The sequence below is a fragment of the Rhineura floridana genome, chromosome 16 (assembly GCF_030035675.1).
Source record: "Rhineura floridana isolate rRhiFlo1 chromosome 16, rRhiFlo1.hap2, whole genome shotgun sequence".
NCBI lineage: Eukaryota > Metazoa > Chordata > Lepidosauria > Squamata > Rhineuridae > Rhineura > Rhineura floridana.
Window position 1 is genome coordinate 19,874,031 of NC_084495.1, and position 19,261 is coordinate 19,893,291.

At 45.8% G+C, this 19,261-nt stretch overlaps 1 protein-coding gene across 1 annotated transcript in view; it reads right to left on the bottom strand.

Moving 5' to 3' along the window:
* Positions 1–457: 457 nt before the first annotated feature.
* Positions 458–19,261, bottom strand: part of MID2 (midline 2) — a 211,809-nt gene continuing 193,005 nt past the window's right edge. Inside the window, exons 9-10 of the mRNA XM_061598437.1 lie at positions 13,067–13,274; positions 458–8,377 (exon numbers count right to left, since the gene is read on the bottom strand). Of these exons, the coding sequence (XP_061454421.1) occupies positions 7,975–8,377; positions 13,067–13,274 (611 nt within the window). The 3' untranslated portion in view covers positions 458–7,974. The remainder of the gene's footprint in view (positions 8,378–13,066; positions 13,275–19,261) is intronic.

The window sequence follows — 19,261 nt, forward strand, 5'->3', positions numbered from 1 at the left end:
GGGCTCTGAGGACACTCATACGTTGGTTGCTCTTATGGGGGGGGGAAGGGGAGAAGAGCCCAGAACAAGAAGGATGCCACAGGTATATGGGAAGCTGCTTCATATCCATAGTTGTCCATTTAGCTCAGGATTATTCTATTACCTCTTTGATCCCGCTGACATGGAGCAGGCAGGAGAATGCAAGAAGTGCCACCATCTTATGACTGCCAAGAGTGCTGAGAACCAATTGGCCAAAGCGTGTGCACACGTGTACAGTGTCACATTTAAACCCGATGGATCTTGGGGGTGTCCTGAAACATTCTGAAATATATATATATATATATAACCAGAAATATATAACCACACCGCTTAGGCCAAATGTCTGATGCTCTACTCCACACAAAGACACGTCTGGAATGTATACATATATATTATATTTTTATGTATATATATATTTATATTTTATATATACACATTAACAAAGAAAATGCAAAACCCCAGTTATGTTACATATGAAAAGAAAGTCCGACAGGTTTCACGGTAACCAAAATTTCACCACATCCCCAAAATCAGATTACATCGCAGCTAATATGATACAAGTAGCCAGGTGCAGCACTAGGGCAAGGAAGAGCCAACAGATGTCTCCAGAGAAAGCTCGACAAGGGCTTCGGCCAAGGGTCCCAAGTTTTTCTTAGCCCAGCCAAAGTAGGCAGGGGATGAAAGCAGAAGTGGTGCCATCTTGTGACTCCAAGAAATGCTGAGGACGTCGCTACCGGCCAAGGTGGGATGCCATGTCACATTTAACACATTTCACCAATCGGATGGTTTGCTAAGGACTGGGCTACGCATTGCCTGACCCCGGTGTGAGTCACTTCCCTGAAAGGTGTGACTCTGGTACATGGAAACTCCACATGTAACACAGAGCATTTCCATGTCAATACCACATAGTCCCCCTGTGCCAGAGATCTCTGTCCTTATGGACACAGGATCTCTTTTATCACCACTGGATGTTTCCATGTTCATAGGATGCTATACATTAGTAGGTGCAGATCAGATCATATGCAAACTGGCTGCTAGGAACACTAAAGTTATATCTACACCATCTATTTAAAGCACATGGCTTCTCTCAAAGAATCCTGGGGACTGCAATTTGTTAAAGGTGCTGGGAACCGTAGGTCTGTGAGTGGTAAATTACAGCTCCCAGGATTCTTGGAAGGAAGCCATGCATTTTAAATGTGCATTAAATGTGCATAATGTATAGTGCAGATGTGACCTGAGGTTAATAGGCAAACAGCAGCTGAAGAAGGTGCCCAAACTGGACACACTGTTAAAATGGGGAGAGAGAGAGGTCTGACACAGGTGCCTGGCCAGCTTGCTTTCATCGAATTGCTGGTGCAGAACAGGGCTGTGACTGGTATCCTAGCAAAGGGAAAAGAAACAAAAATTCTCCACTAGCTGGACCACAACTGTAAGCACTGCCAAGCCATCACCACTTGTTGCCTCTTCCCGTCCGTTGCCAGAGGGGTGACTTTAATCAGTGTAAACCCCACCAAGAGTCACATTAAATGGCCCTTTGCGTTCAAGATTTAATGGAGGCCATGTAGCCTCCCTTAGCAATCCTCATCAATGCTGCCATGGGGACCAGGAAAAATAAGCCTGCTTTGTCACTACAACCCCAGCCAGCTGTACATGTAGAGATCTTGAGTGGGGATGTGACCGGGCCCTCCAAGAGAAAGACTTGAAGCACCAGGTGACAATTTTTATCTCTTTACACTGTGTTTAGCTGCAGAGGAAAGCAGACATCAGTGTCCAAATGCCTGTGAAGCTGGCAGGTGATGCTCTCAGATACCAAGTCCGCTCCTCCTCACCAGTGATTTGAGCAGATGTTTCTTTCCCCACAATGTTGATATGCACACTCTCTCACTCTCTCTCTCTCCATCCCATGACAAGGGAAGGGCCATTTGCTTGCAGCTGCAGTATCTTATCTTGCTTTCACTAAGCAGTCAGCCTCTGAAACTCTTAGAAATGTACAAAGTGGGAAAAACACTGCCAGGGAAGGGCTTTGGCTCTGTCTGATCTCCTGCCCCTCGGAGAAATGATCATGACACTATTGCTATTAGCAAAGGCAATTCAGAGCTGATGAAAAAGCATCCCTCACTGCTAACACAGCAGCCAGCTTCAGAACATATCCACTTGTGCACGCTGGAGACCCCCTGCTGGACTTTCCTTCTCCTCCAGAGGCGCTCAAACGCCTTCACAACCAAAAACCTCCGAAGACAGTGCAGCCAAAGAGCAGCCATGTGGGCTGTGTGATGTGACAGGCAGAAGAGGTGGGAGGACAGCTGGTTAAAAACAGGGCCCCCAAAGCAATGTGCCCGCAGTGGTTTGAATCAAAGCCCCTTGGATGGCAGAGGGAAGACAGGCAATGTAAAATAGCCCAGACTGGTGATGAAGGGTGATGCTTTCAGCACCTTGGCCAGTGCCTTGAAAATTTGGACTAAAGCCCGAGAGTGGATTCCACTGCTCCACTGACAAGGGGCTCTCCCCCCTTCTAAGTCCAAGTCCACCTTTTCATTACAGTTCTGAAGCAGCTCTAGGCACAGGAGTGAAGGCCTGCGGCTCTCCAAATGTTGTTAGGCATCATCCCACCATTGTCTCTGGCCACTGGCTATGCTGACTGAGGTCGACAACATTTGGAGGGCCATAGGCTTGATTGACACAGCACCATTCATCCAAGCAAAAGGCAGGCAGTGGCTTTCTTTGCAGTGACTCTGATTCTATCTTGCTCCCTCCCCCCCACAAAAAAACCCTGCCAAAGTCTGACTAATCATATTCTTCAAAAATACTGTAAAGAGTGTCTCTTTCGGGAAAGTTCGTTAGTATTGATTAAGCTGATTTTATTGGGCATATGATTTCTAATCCTCACTGAGGTGGCAGACCGGTTCAGGCTGTACCACTTTGGACCTCAGGTGGGCACTCCACACAGAAAAGTAGCATCTTAGAGAGAAGTAGCTCTCTGGTGCATTTTTTAGTACATGTACAGAGGATTTGCATGTAGGAGCATTTAGACCCTAGAAGAGACCCATTCTCCAAAGGGGTACAACCCAGCAACAGGCATACCACCTTAGTTGGGTCACCAACCCATTTTTATTTATTTATTATTTGATTTATACCCCACCCTTCGTCCCAGCAGGAGCCCAAGGTGGTTTTCCCCCAAGACCCACCGGATGGTGAGTGAGCTGGAGGGCCAGGGCATCCCTGAATCTTCCATCATGGACTGCTGGCAAATGCCACAGCCCCCTCCATACCTGCCCTGCACCTAGCAATTGGGTGGGCCAGGTAGCACCTGTCAAGAGGGCCAGATCTAGCCCAGGAACTACCTGATTCCTAAATATATGGACTTGCTACATGCCTTGAATTTGGACAGGCACATAATGGTTGTATCTAATGCTAGTCCAACTCTGAGTAGACCCACTCACGTTAATGGACATGACTAACTTAAGCTCATTAATTTCAGTGGGTCTACTCAGAGAAGGACTTAGATACAACCCAACTTTTTTTTTAAAAAAAAATTATAATAAAAAAGTCAAAAACAAAACGTCAGGCATAACTCTTGAATAGCTTCCTAGGGCTGTCTTGGGGCACGTGGTGTTCCAGGCTCAGCTGCCACAAACCTGTATAGTATTACACATGTACAGTATATGCCAAAGATGGGGAACCTTTGGCCCTCCAGAAGTTGCTGGATTACACTCCCATCATCCCTCACTATTTTGCATGCTGGCAGGGGCTGCTGGAATCCAGCACCATCTGTAGGGCCACAGGTTCCCTGTCCCTGGGAATACATAGAGGACACACGGAGGCTGCAATAGGGTAATTATTTTAAGCCAGGAAAAGACTCAACAAGTCAATCAGAGGCTACCTGCATCCCTAAGAAAATTCTGTACAGGTCCAAATTGGGAGCGGGGAGGAAACAAGGGCACTTGTCTTTTGGATCAGACAAGAGGCCACTCTTACTCCAGTTACCAGCAATCTGTGCAAAGCCTCACCCTTTATCAGACTGTTTCTGTCTTCCTCACTTGACACCAAATACAAACCCGAAGGGACTGACTTGGCTTTTAATTCTGCCTAGCAGCATGCCATGAGGCAGTTCTCTCATGTGATCAGCCAAAAGAAGGGCAGAGAACTAGGGAAGGAGAGATTTAAATGTTACAGCAGGACCATGTGGCCCTATGCCAACTTTCACCAACTTGGTGCCCCTTCCAGGTGCTTTTGGACTACAACTCTCACCAGCCCCAGCCAGCACAGCCATTGTTGTAGTCCAAGACATCCAGAGGGCACCAAGCTGGGAAAAGCTGACCTAGGCAAACCAAAAAGCAGAGCAAGGAGACAGTATTGTGTTAATGCATTTCTACCTGCCTAGTTACCAGCAACAGGAAGGGACAGGGAAGCAGGCCAAATCCTTCCCCTCTAGAAAATAAAATTTCTGGGAGATGGATGGTGGGGGGGGAGGGGGAGGGAATGTTGCTATTCAGAGAAGATATTCAACTACCCCCCACCCCGCAAACTCTGCATGATCTACTCTGACTTCAGAATGTGGACTTTCTTGATGCAAATACATTATTACATTTGTATAGAGAACTTCTTTGTCTTGCAAAGCTTTAGTGGCTCAATCTGAGCACTGGAAATTTTGCAGGAGTTTTTTTTGGGGGGGGGAGGAGTCCAATAAGAGGGTGGTGCCAGGAGACGTGAGAATCTGTTGTGGTCTGGAAGCACAACTGGGGGCACCTGGTAGAGAAAGGAAAGCCCTGAAAGGGTATTCTATCTCTTAAACTGTGGCGCTCCGTGTAGATTTTTTTGGCTCTATGCTTTCAAATGTCTCTTTGATCACATGTGATGGCTAGTTACCCTTTCCCCACCTTTTTCAACAAAAGTTGTGATTCTCAGATATTAAGACAGACTATTGGACTCTGTGCAAAACCGTGCACAATGGAATTGCAGGATTGAAATTAATGAACCGAAGTTAGCCATGTTTATTAATTTCGATGAGTCTGCTCTAAGTAGAACTAGCACTGGATTCAACCCAAGCTGATCCTGGATTTCCAAATGCAAAATAATTCCAGGCATGTGGATTTTTTGGTGTGTGTGTGGGGGCTCCCTGGGTTCATGTACTCAATCTGTTTTATACCCAGGACCCACCTTTAACTCCAATATGCATTTGGGGATTCTTTTATTAATTCTTTGCCCTGTATTTGCATGGTGGTAATACTGCTGTTGTGACCCACTTTAGATCAGGCCATGACCTGGTAGTGGGTCCTGATTCACCAGTTGAAGACCAATGCCTTATGTTTCCTCTTCAGAGGAAGCAACTAAAAATTGCCTGTTTTTAAAGCACGGATCCATCTCAATCACACAACTTGAAGAAAGACATTGAAGGCAGCCATGTCTTATGAATCTGGCAAATAAATTTAGCAGCAAGCACAAAACTGTGCTTCAGGATCCTGCCCATAGCCATGGGGTACCCAACAATGGAACGTGGCGATTACCTCTAAAGCAGGGATGAGGAACCTGTGGCCCTCCAGATATTGCTGGACTACAACTCCCATCATTCCTGGCTCTTGGACATGCTGGCTGGGGCTGACAGAAACTGGAGTCCAACAACATCTGGAGGGGCAAGGTATCTCTCCCTTGCTGTAAAGAAAGATGGTAACTCTTGCAAACTCCTAAATGCCATCATTACATGGCTGACCGCCATTTCAATCTGGGTTCCCTTTGCATGGTCCCCAACAGATTTCATACAGAGCAAAGCCACTTGCTGGGCACCAGGCCTGAAACCAACATGGGGTGAACCTGTACATTTCACTCACAGGATTTTACAGCTACAGTGCCCACTCACCCACCCTCTCTCCACCCAGGAAAAAAAGCACACACACAGTGCCATCTTCCATTTGCTTGTGTTGGGCAAAGGAGGATGCCTTTCACTTTGCTCTATACAGTGTCTGTGCCTAAAATTCCCACTCAAGCCCCTTCTTCGGGTTCCTGTGTCATCTGGTACAACAGTTCTGAAAATCAGCAGCTCTTGGGATGTTCCAAAGGCTTCCCAGCTCCTCCATTCCTCTGGGATACTCTTTGCAGACCGAAAAACAAAGATGATATGTGTTGAACACAGCCGGAGAGAGACAGGAGCCTCTGGACAAGGAAGCAGCAAGTTCCAGTGAACACCAGTGTTTCGGGTTTTCTCTACGGAGAGCCTACCTCAGATCAAATGGTCTGAGTCAATAGATTGGTCAGAAGCAAACACAAAGACCTGTGGATTGCTTTTGGCCTCTACCAGTCGGGATCCAAGGTTAAAAAGGAGTGTGCTCTAAACTTTCCTTCTTATGCTTTAAATGCACGTTAAAAAGAAAAAAATCCCATTTCCCTCTGATAAAGCTCACGCCAAGTGTAGCTCAGACAGCAAGACACATTTGGAATAGTCTCTGTGGCCCAGGGAGAAAAGGGCCACTGCTTTGTATCTCAGAATACGCTACAGTAGTCATAGACTTCCAGACTTCATAGACTGCTTCACCCGTTTCTGAACCGAGCATGTTCTTTGTAGTACTCTGGGCTGTTTATATGTTCACAAAATTCTTACATGAAAGGCACTTCTGCGCAGGGAACAAAATCAATCTGCCTGTAAACTGTCCCATGCGATCATCAGAGCCGTGGGGTTTTTCATCACACCTAAACGTGCATGGAAGCCGTGACTTGCCAAGCACGTATACAACGCATTTACAAAAGAGTCCTCTGTAGACATTGCCTCCATGTCTTTATTCCAGGAATGGAGAAACTGTGGCCTTCAGATGTGATTGGACTCCAGTTTTCATCAGCCCCGGCCAGCACGGCCAATAGTCAGGGGTATGATGGGAGTTGGAGTCCACCAAAGGGGCCAAAGGTTTCCTATCCTTGGCACACAGCTTCTTCACATTACTTGATGAGTACAGGATGATATGCAGAGGAAGGAGCAGGACTTCGCCTGTTGGCCCCGCCCTTGATGTTCGACACCCAAGAGGCTCCTTGCCATATGCATGCTCAACATAATGTCTGCGAAGAGATTACACAGCTGTACTTGTGTAGGTTCTCATGTGATCAGAATTCCCAATGGCACAAAGGGCCTATGCATATACAGACTCAGGGTGGGGCTGGTGGGGCACTATAATGCCAGAAGTGGGGCCATCAGGTGTGGTCCTGCTCTCTCCTCCACACGAGTCACTTCACCACCGTAGATTTAAAGAACTGTTATACCACTTTAGCAGTTCCCCAAAGAATTGTAGTGTGTTATGGGTCGCCCCCAACAACTCTCAGTACCCTTCACAAACTACAGTTCCCAGGATTCTTTAGGGGAAGCCATGATTGTTCAAAGTGGTACAAGGGTGCTTTAAATCTATGATGTGGATATGACCATGGTCTAAACGTGCAGAGACAACATCTGCAGATGGACAGAATGACCCACCTGTAAGATTGTTACCTATGATGTTAATATGCAAGACAATCCTGTGTTTTCTAGGTAATGGCTTTGGTTCCAGTTCTGTTTGGCCCTCTCAAAATGGCAAGCTGGAAACTCCTAGGTGCCCTAAGAACACTCTTTCCATACAGAAGGAAAAAAAAGTCTTGCTTACCAGCTACCTGGCCATCGGGAAGGACTGACCCACCCCAAGCCCTGCCGTGACACTCTTTTCCCACGAGGAAATGAACAAGACATGCCAACTCCATTGGGGAAAATTCAGTAGTGCTACCAAAAAATAAAATAAAATAAAATTCAGTCCATGAAACACCCCACCCACATTCCTCCAACAGAGTGCGCCAAAGAGGCAAAGAGGTGGGTTTTCCTTGGGATATAAGCTAGCCCAATGCGGTGAGTTGCTGCTAACCACAACAGGATGCAGGAGCCCACCTTCCAGTCTAGTTGCGCAGTAGTTCCTGAGACTTGAGCTGGAAGGGAAGGGCCTTCTTGACTCCTCAATGACAACTTTTCATCCCTGATACATATGGGGACTCTTGAGGCCGGCAGTTGCATTCTTGCTGTCCAGGGTAGTCTATAAAGTCCGGGGCAGGCAGACCCGAGATGACCATTAGAGATTTGTTCCAAATAGTGAAGGTGGGACAAACGGGCAGGATGAAAGAAATCTCAAAGGTATGGAGGTGGAGGGAGTTGGCTGGGTCATAGAAGGACAGTATATTGTTGTCGTAGTCCAGGAGAATGCCCAGGCGTTTCATCTGTGGGTGAACGTCCACCAGCATCTCCTTGTTGTTATGCCGCACCACAAAGTTGTTGTTGCAGCGGGAGAAGACCCAGGAGGAGGAGTTTTTGCCAATCCACTCGTTCTTGGGGGCTGATTTGTAGGCAACTCCAATTGCATACCTGGGAAGCAGGGAAAACAAGCATTAACATTCAAGAGACTAGCTCAGTAGGCCCCAGTTTTTTCCTCCACGGAACACCTGAGCATTGCTGAAAATTAGGAACACCTAATGATTTTTCTGCCTGTTGTAGCAAATGTAATACAGTATGCTAGATTCCATAGAATTCAAATTGTAATATGATAAAAGACAATGTAAGAAATGAAAGAAGCAATAAAAATACAACTATTGAATATTTAATTGGATAGATGCGCCATCTCCTGTCTTCAACCACAGATCCCCAGACACACTGTGGACTTCCAGAATGAAGCTTGCGCACCACTGGTGGTCCATAGACCACACTTTGGAAACCTCTGGACTAGTTGAAACAAGAGTTAAGAATGGGAATTTATTAAATACTAGTGCAATCCTAACCATGTCTACCCTGCCCATTTGAGTTCAGAGGGGCTTACTTCCCGGTAGGGATGGAGGGATCTGTCAGTTTCACTTCTCCCAGTTTCTCATTTTTCCAATCTTAAATTCAGTTCTCTACATTTATGCAGGAATTTGCAATTAAAAAAAACCTCATGAAAATTATTCAGCATTTTAGTGCAAATTTCTTCTAATGCATTTTTGTATGCAGATTCTATAATTTTTGCAAGCATTTTCTTCTAATACAAGATGTTTTTAATGTTATTTTCACTTATATTCATTTTTATGCACAATTCCCCCTACTAAATGCATTTTTGTAAACACTGCAGAATTGCATTGCAAAATTAAGATACGTATGAATTTCGAAGGATGACTAGGTTTCAGTTCTCATATTGTTTCAGAAAGTGTGAATTTGATAAATTCAGCTTTAAATGTGAACTGAATTAAAAATTTCCCCCCATCCTTACTTCCAGGTAAGTGGGTATAGGATTACAGTCTAAATCGATTCAGCCAGTATGGCATTGTGCCTAAGTGCTGGACTTCAACCAGGGAGACCAGGTTCTAAATCCCTGCTCTCTGTTTTTAAAGTTGAGAACTATCTCAGTCACACAACTCAAAGAGGCTGATGATCACTGAATAACCTTAGGCTTGCCATTATCTCTTTCAGCCAACCGCACTGTCATTGTCTCGCCTAGACCTCCCTGAAGATGCCAGGAAATGAACCTGGGACTTTCTGCATACAAAGCCAATGCTTTGCCACTGTGCTGCGGCTTTTCCCCATGCCGAGCCTTTGCAGGCAGGCTTCAGATCCAAACCTACTGTTCAAGCTTACTACTCATGCACCTGAGCATGGTTAGGCGACAACAAATGCAACGAGGGGCTCTAAAGTCAGCAGAGTGTAAAATAAGCTCACTCGGGATCTGAAGTAGATCCCTGGCCATGGACCTACCACGTAGAAACCCCACCCTCAACTGAACCCTGCACTTTGTGTCGGGGTGGTGGTGCTGGAGACGAAGAAGGGATGCTGGCTCCTAGGAGGGCAATTTGATTGGAAAACTGTGGGGGGACCAACTATGTTTCAGTGGCAATGGCTGGAAGCTGCAAGTCCCCCTGCGCCTTTGATCAATGCACGACACATGCCCGAGGCTCGCTTTGAATCGCAGCCCTTTCTCAGCTCAATTAGACGTGCCCTCCCTCCCTGCAGCGCAGAGTGAGCAGCATATTGTTCACATACCTGGAAGAGTACATACACAGCCTGCGCTGTTCTTGCTGCCGTGTATTTTTAAATGAAGCCCTTCAGCGAAAGAGAATGAATGAATATGGCTTCCTGAGAGAGAGACATTCCCAAAGCAAGAGCAGCTCCCTGAAAAATGACTTATTAATGAAATCTGCAAACTTTCTGGGCTGGCTGGGTGGTCTGCTATCCTGTGATGCTGTGCTGGGCAGGAAACCCACAGCCCCTGCAGGTGCTGGCGGGGGGGGGAAGCGGGAGGTTCTTTGTTGGTGGGCACAATAAATCAACAATCTATACCTGACTACAAGCCTGGGGACTCTTCTTAGGTGGTTAAGCCAATCAAATAAATTGGAGCTTTTGGGACATAATGCTAAACCATGGTTTGGTGTTACATACATGAATCTGCACAAACCTTGGGTTTGCTTGCTCCCCCAGCCTTTGGCATAACCACAAAGAACAGACTGGAAGCTTTTTGCGTCCTCTTTTGAAAAATAGCCAGCGTTTCCTGATAATGTTCAAACTTTGGGAAGTCTGATTAGCTCAGCCTTTCCCAACTAGTAGGCCACCAGATTTTGCTGGACTACAACTCCCATCAGCTCCAGCAAGCATGGCTGGAGGGGCTGGAGTTGTAGTCCAGCAACATCTGGTGGCCCACTAGTTGGGAAAGGCTGGATTAGCTTAAGTCAGAGATAGGCAACTTGTGGCCCTCCAGATGTTGTTAGACTCCATCCCTCATCGGCCTTAACCAGCAAGGCCAGGGATGGTGGGAGTTGTGATCCACCAACCTCTGGAGGGGCATAGGCTTCACTTCAACAATGGCGAATTCAGGCAAAGAAGATGTGACAAGTCTGATGTTGAGAAACCACATCAGGGGTTCCCAAACTGGTCCATGGATCACCAGTGGTCCACAAGCTTCATCCAGGTGGCCCGCTGCATGTCCAAATTTAATATTCATATTGATTTTAATTGTATTCATATTGCTTCTTGTATTCCTTATATTGTATTCTATTGTATCACACTGAATTCTAAGGAATGCAGACTGTAATACTATACAATACAATGTAAGAAATAAAAGAATTAAAAACCGTACAGAATCTAGCACAGCATATTGCAATTGCTACAAGAGGCAGAAAAATCATTCAGCGGTCCGCCAAGACCCCCAGCAATTTTCAGGTGGTCTGTGGGGGGAAAAGTTTGGGATCCACTGAACTACATCATAAGCCATGGTTTATGATTTGGGCTTGTTCTCAAACCATAGTTTAAACCAGCATTCCTCAACTTGGTGCCCTCCATATGTTGTTGAACTGTAACTCTCATCATTCCTGACTACTGGCCATGCTATTGTCAAAAATGCGGAGGTCAATGGGTGGGGGAAGAGCTTGAGTTTGGATGTAATAGGAACGTCTGGATAGTTTATGAGTAAAAGCAGATGCTTCTTATCTGTTCACAGCTCTGCCGGAGGAAGAGGGGGAGCACAGAAACCCAAGGCCCATGTGCATCATGCAGAAGCCATAGTTTGGCTGTATGGGCTCCTCTTGGGAGGAAGGGTGGGGTTTAAATTTAATAAATAACAACAACCAGGTTATTACCTGGTTTTCTGACCAACTCTAGTTGGTGTGCACCAGGAACAGGCTAAATGATGTGGTTGCTTTCTGGCCAGGGCTGTGGGAATAAACTTTAGCAACAGAGTTTCTTGACATGGGCCACTGCCACAGTACAACTCACCAATGGGACTAGTGAGATACGATATTTGAGGAAGCTTCCCCACCCCCAAGAAACAGAGTTTTGTACAGTCTGCATTAGCATTGGAATTGTTTTCAAAGGGTTTTTTTTATTGTTTGCGGTTTGCCACCCTGTCCTCCTCTGGGAGGAAGGGAGGGGTATAAATTTAATGAATACTAATACTAAGTGCCATATGCAATAGCCACTAAACTTAAAAAGGTAAAGGTGTCCCCGCACTTGTAGTGTGAGTCGTTTCCGACTCTTAGGGTGATGTCTTGCGACGTTTACTCGGCAGACCGTATATATGGGGTGGGATTGCCAGTTCCATCCCCAGCCTTTCTTTACCCCCCAGCATACGCCGGGTACTCATTTTACCGACCACGGATGGGTGGAAGGCTGAGTGGACCTCGACCCCTTTTACCGGAGATTCAGCTTCCTCCTTCCGTTGGAATCGAACTCCGGCCGTGAGCAGAGCTTCGGCTGCGTTACCGCCGCTTACCACTCTGCGCCATGGAGGGTCTTAGATGGGCTTTAAAAGAACAAGAACCACCAAACACGTTCATGGTTGATAAAGCAGAAGCTTCTAGCTATGATAGCACAATGGAGCATCCATGTTCAGGCGCAATGTACCTCTAAACATCAGATGCTGGAGACAGACTATAAGGGAAGGGGTCTGGGTAGCTGCTAGCTGGAAATAGAAAGGCAGAACTCTGGGCTCTTATGACCTCCAGCATTGCTTTGGTTTCCTACAGTCTCTAGAAGAGCAGTCTCTAAATTTTGTGACTGAGGATTGGATATTATTCTTATTTTATAAAAGTATTTCTGTGCCACCATATTATAAAACATCAGCGCAGTATACAACAACAAAAAACACAATTAAAAACAACACAACTAATCATGAAAGTGACTGGTTAACCAATTTAAACCACTGCAAAGGCCCATCACCATAAAAAAGTCTTCAAGAGACACCTGAAAGTCAAAAGCGAGGGTGCCTGCCGCATCTCTGCTGGAGGAGGGTTTCACAGCATGGGACTGGCAACACTAAATGCCTAACTTCTAGTAGAGGTCAGTGGGGTCTCTGTAACGGGGGGGGGTAGCTAGCAGCGCTCCTCCAGATAATCTCAGTGATCGAGCACAGGTGGCCCTTAAGATGTCCTGGGCCCAAGTTGTGCAAGGCTTTGTATATTGACACAGGAACCTTAAGCCTGACCCAGTAGCACATGGGTAGCCAGTGTAGGTATTTTAGCAGAGGTGTCACATGCTATTGGTCATCTGCCCCCCTCAGCAGTCTATGTGAGGCTCAGTACCAGCAGTGGAGTCACTTACCAGGTGGAGGCGCCCACCGTCACCTCCCAATAATGGCAGCCGCTGTCGATGAAAATGTTGCCTGCCGCACCATAGCATCCTGTGCCGCTGAACCTCTCAGGAGTGTGGCTCTTTTTCAAGGAGCTCTCATCTTTCTCCATTTGGAGTCCGTCGTTGGAGATCTTCAACTTCTTGTGAGCCACTTTGGGATCTAGCTTGAAGGGCTGGCCTATGAGGACCAGAAAGAGAATGAAGATGATGCAGCACAAAGCCAAACTTAAAAAAAAGAGGCTCCCATCTTCTCAAGCAGCTTGCTTGCTTACTTGTTTCTTTGCCACTTTCAGAGCCCACAGGAAGACCCTAGAGCAGCTCACAAACATAACAACAACAACAACAACAACAAAACGATTTAAAACGAGAGTTTGCTAGAAATGGAAGGATCATAAACAAACTCAGGGGATTGGGCAGCAGCATAAGCATATCTGAATAAAGCAATCTTTCTGAAGGCTGGGAGAGAAGTGGCTCAATGAGCCTCCTGACGCAAGGAATTCCAGAGCTTCCTGTTGTTGTTGTTTTAAAAAGGGTTGGCTTTGGGGAAGAAAATGCAACCATCCAGGTTAGGAATACAGGAAGTGGCTTTATTATTTATTTATTAAATGTATATCCTGCTCTTCCTCCCACTAAAAACACTCTAAAGCGTCTCTGAAATATATTGAAACAAAACATCTTTAAAAACATTTTAAAACATCTTTTTAGAAAAAGCTTTAAAAACATCTTAACCAATCCAGACTGGACAAGGTCTCTACTTAAAAGGCTTGTTGAAAGAGGAAGGTCTTCAGTAGATGCTGAAAAGATAACAGAGATGGTGCTTGTCTAATGTTTACGGGGAAGGAATTCCAAAGGGTTGGTACCACAACACTAAAGGTCTGCTTCCTATGTTGTGCGGAATGGACTTCCTGATAAGATGGTATCTGCAGGAAGCTCTCACCTGCAGAGCGCAGTGATCAACTGGGTATAAGGGTTATGATCAATCTTTCAGGAACTTTATACCAAGTCAGACCATTGGTCCATCTAGCTCAGTATTGTCTACACTGACTGGCAGCAGCTCTCCAGGGTTTCAGGCAGGATTCTCTCTCACCTCTACGTGGAGACGCCGAGGACTGAACCTGGGATCTTTTGCATACAAAGCAGATGCTCTACCACTGAGCGACGGCTCTTTCACTGCTTTAGCACTGAGCTATGGAACATAGAAACCTAGCTTACTCCACATCAGGTGAGTATGCCATAGTCTACTCTGACTGGCTCTCCACAGTCTCAGGCAGAGAATCCTCCTATCACCTGCTACCTGGACCTGAGACCTACTGCATGCAAAGCAGATGCGCTGCCTCCTCCCAACTCATCTCCACAAGTTGCTGCTCATTGTCAGTCTGCTCGCTGAAGTCTGGCTCTTTTCATGAAAGGCACCATCTTCTGAAAAGCCTCACGTTCCCAGGGATGGAACAGCACCAAACAGCTGTCTCGGAAGAACAGTAAGTGAAAGGAGATGCTTTCCCTAAAAATGAGGAAAGAGCCCCCATACCTCACATCACAGACAGCAACAGGAAGCTTCTTTCATTGCATTGTTAACCTACGCTTTCTCTAAGGGGCTGAGGTGTCTCCTTCCCCCATTTTATCCTCCTAGCAACCCTGTGAGGTAGGTTAGGCTTAGAGATAAGTGACTGGCCCAAGGTCACCCAGTGTGCAGCATGGCCGAGTAGAGATTTGAACCTGAATCTAATCCAACACTTCATCCACAATACAAGGTATACGCAGAAGGTAGATCGGGACCCACCCTGTATGTAGATCAGCAACTGTCTCCGACTTCTAATTATTGAACATTAGCAGCAACAAAAAGGGTCTTTCAGTTACCCTTAAAGCTGGCAAAGAAAGCTTGTGGGGGGACAGGTGTGAATTTGAGCATGGAAGGACTACTTTGAACTTGCATCTGGGACTGAAAACAAAACTCAGGGCTGAGCATGTGCTCACAGGCACTCACTTCCTTAGTTCTAAGCATCTGCACATTCCACTCCAAGCAAGCTGCTATTAGTAACATCGGGACTCTAGTTAATGAATAAAGGAGAACCCATAAGGTTGAAATCTGCTCATCTCTGCATTGTGTTACACTGGCTCTCAAACAAAACAAAACAAAAAAGGAAGTTGGGGGAGAAAGGGTCACCTTGTGGATCAGTTTCATTGGTTGTCTAATAGTTAAAGTACTGTTTTTGGCTCTTAAAAGACCTAAATACAGTAATGCCCAAACGTTTTCTCCCCATGGACCACTTGAACATTACCGGGGGACTTGGTGGACCACTTAAATCTTTTTTCCGCTTATTGTAGCAACTGTAATGTGCTGTGCTAGATGCTGTATGATTTTTAATTGTATTTTTATTGCTCCTTTTATTTCTCATATATTGTATTTTACTTCATTACAACTTCAGTTCCATAGAATTCAAGCTGCAATACAATAAAATACAAGAAATAAAAGAAGCAATAAAACTACAACAAAAGATCAATACGACTATTTAATATGAAGGATGAACCATATCCTATCTTCAACCACAAATCCACAGACACGTCACGGATTACCTGAATGAAGCTTGCAGACCGCTGGTGGTCTGTGAACCAGAGTTTGGGAACTCGTGCCCTAAATGATTTGGGACTATGCTACTTCACGGACCACCTGCACCCATATGAACCTGCCTGGACCCTGAGATTGGCCTCTGAGCCTTTGCTCTCTGGCTTGCCACTAAGAGCGATCAGAGTGGCAGGTGCCAGAGATGGGGTCTTCCCAGTGGTGGCTCCATGTCTTTGGAACTCTCACCCAAAATAAGTACTTATGGCTACCTCCCTAAATGCCTTCTAAGTGGATTTGAAAAGCATTTTCATTCCACTTTGCATTTTAATGGATGCTTTTAAGCTGGCTTTCATGATTTAAACACTGGTGTTTTAATTGTTCATTTAGTGATCTTCTTTTGCTGTTTTATCGTTTGATATATGTATTTTATGATTTTTGTTAGTTAGCTTGGAACAGTTTTACCCGAAAAAGTGGTGATGGCAGGGAGAGATACAAATATAACAATCAGTTAAGTGAGACAGTCTAGGATAGGAAGAGCAACTCCACATGATTCTGCTACACATGTAGATGCTCAAACTAGAGCAGCCCAACTAGACACCGGCTCCAGTTTCACACAGGAACAACATAGGAACATAGGGAGCTGCCTTATACTGAGTCTGGCCATTAGCTCAGTATTGTCTACACTGACTGGCAGCAGCTCTCCAGGATATCAGACAGGGATTCTTTTCCCAGTCCCACCTGGGAGATGCTGGGGATTGAACCTGGGACCTTCTGCATGCAAACCAGATGCTCAGTCTACGGCCTCTTCACATTTAAGAACAGATTTCTCTCCTCTGCGGTTGCTATCAGACAGCCAGGGAGATATTTCTGGGAGGGGCAGAAATGGAGCTGAAGTCCCAGCAAAGCGGGGGGAAATAAAATCTAAGTGGTTTGAATTCCTTAAAGGCTTTATTCTCTATTAGCATTAATGGGAGTTATCCAGGCACATTGCAGGGAGAAAACAGCCTCCTTAAGTGATGGTCTTACAGAGCTGTGGATACCATCAATGCATCATTTAGTCTTTCTCTACCACATCCAGAGCCAGAGCTTGTTACTCCCCACAACAGAAGCTCTGTTATTACACTGTACTGGAAAGCATGCCCTCGCGGCTTCACAGTAATTTTTCCACCACTGATGGAAAGTCTCGCCTTCAAGGGCCTTTTCCTCACATGCAAGCTTGGTCTGCAGAAACCAATCAAAGGCAGAAAATGAGTTGTTTTTTTATCCTGCCAGGAGACAGCAGCAAGAATCCAAACCTGTGCAGAAAGAGTGGTGGTGGGCACGGCTCCACCCAGAGAGTCATAACAGCAGCCCTGTTGGATCAGACCAAAGAAAGGCCTATCTAGTCCTGCATCTTGCTCTCACAGTAACCAACCAGATGCCTATGGGGAAGCAAGATCAAAATGGCCAACCAGACTAGAGAAGTCTGAGAATTCTTACTGGAGCGGAAATTGCCCACATTCGCTTGTTGATCCTGTGACAGAACGGAAATCAGTCCAGCAAATACGATTGGCATTCACTGCAGTGGCTGCTTTCAGTCTGCAAACGATATGTAATTAATGATGTTTTCCCCCTCATTTGCACTGTGTTTTCTTTGCATTGAAATGAATGTGTGTGATTACATGATGATATGATTTGCATAATTAATTATGTAAATTGCATGCATTATATAATTTCACCACAGCGGACAGCAAGACACATAGCATATGTTTTGGCAGAAGATAAACTGCAGTGGAACAGGGACAGTGCTGCATGCGAGGAATGCAGGGCGGAACAGAAAAGAATGCCTTCTTGCATCCCTAAACCAGATGCCTCTGGGAAGTCCACAAGCAAGACATGAGGACAACAGTCCTCTCCTCTTGCTGCTCCCTAGCAAGCGATATTCAGAGGCAGGCCTCCTCTGATCCTGACTAGCAGCCACTGACAGTCTTATTCTCCATAAATATGTCTAATACTCTATGAAAGCCATCCGAGTTGGTGACCATCACCACATCTTATGGGGGTGAATTCCATTGCTTAAGTATGTGCTGGGTGAAGAAGTTTCTCCTTTAGATGCACTGTGAGGCTTACACCAAAAATGCAGCAGAATTCCTCATGCCACTGGTTGGAGGAAGAAACTGCATGTGCTTCAAGCTGCAATATGAACCTGGCAAAGCCAACCCCTCCTAGTCCTGGAAAGCAAGTGATCCTGGAATGCCACTCCTATGCCACTGCCTGCTATATCTGCTATATAGCTCCAAGACTTCCTGCAACCTTGTGCCCAAGGAAGCCACAAGCCCTCTGTGCTTCTAGACTGTTCCCTTCCTGTAGGCCCGTCACCCTTTCTACTCCAGGTACTTGCCTCCTTTCCAGCCACAGGGAGTTGGACTCAGACCTAGGTTCCCAACAGAAGAACAGCATCTCTGCAGAACATTCACTTGCCAATTCACTGTCATAAGAACACAAGCCCTGCTTGATCAGGCCAAAGGCCTATCCAGCTTGACATTCTGTTTTCACTGTGACCAACCAGATGCCTATAGACTAATAATAATAGATGCCTGCAAGCAGGATCTGAGTGCAACAGTGCTTTCCCCAATTGTGATTCCCAGCAACTGGTATTCAGAGGCACAGAGGCAGAACCAAACCATCGTGGGCAGTAGCCATGGTTAGCCTCATCCTCCATGAAGTGGCCTAATCCTCTTTTAAAACCCATCCAAGTTGGTAGTTGTCATTGCATCCTGAGGGAGCAAATTCCATAGTTTAACTACATGCTATGTGAATTAATACCTCCTTTTTGTCCTGAATCTTAACATTCAGCTTCATTCTGTGGCGGTCACTCCATAAAGATTCCCTCTGGAAGATACAAGGGCCACAAGGTGAAGGACTCTTGTTGGCTGCCACTAGTCAGGTTGCAACCAGCAATAGCTAAACAGGGCCTTCCATGTCCAAAGGCAGAAAATCTCTTGAGCACCACATGGTGGGAGACAAACAGGGTGTCCTCGCCTTCATGTGAGCTTTGCAAGAAACATATGAATAGTCCCCTTTAGAGATAGAATGCAAGACTAGGACCACAGTCACACCATGCATTTATTCCACTATTATTCTACTTTAAACGGTCATGGCTTCCCCCAAAGAATCCTGGGAAGTGTAGTTTGTGAAAGATTATAAGATTTGTTAGGAGACCCCCATTCCCCTCATAGAGCCACAATTCCCAGAGTTCTCTGGGAAGAGGGACTGGTTGTTAAACCACTTTGCCAACTGTAGCTCTGTCAGAAGAATAGGAGTCTCCTAACAGCTCTCAGCACCCTTCAGAAGCTACCCTTCCTAGGATTCTTTGGGGGAAGCCATGACTGTTTAAAGTGGAGTAATAGTGGGATAAATGTATGATATGAATGTGGCCTAGATGGACCTTTGGTCAGATCCACCACAGAAATTGCTTGTGAGTGGAGAATCTTCACCCTGTGAGCCTAATTAGGCCTGGTAAGAACCCTAATTTAGCCAATGAGGCCGTTTCCTCCAAACCATGCCTACCTGCTCCAAACGTGATGTTGAAGTTGATCCGCGAGGAGTAGGGAAGGGAACTC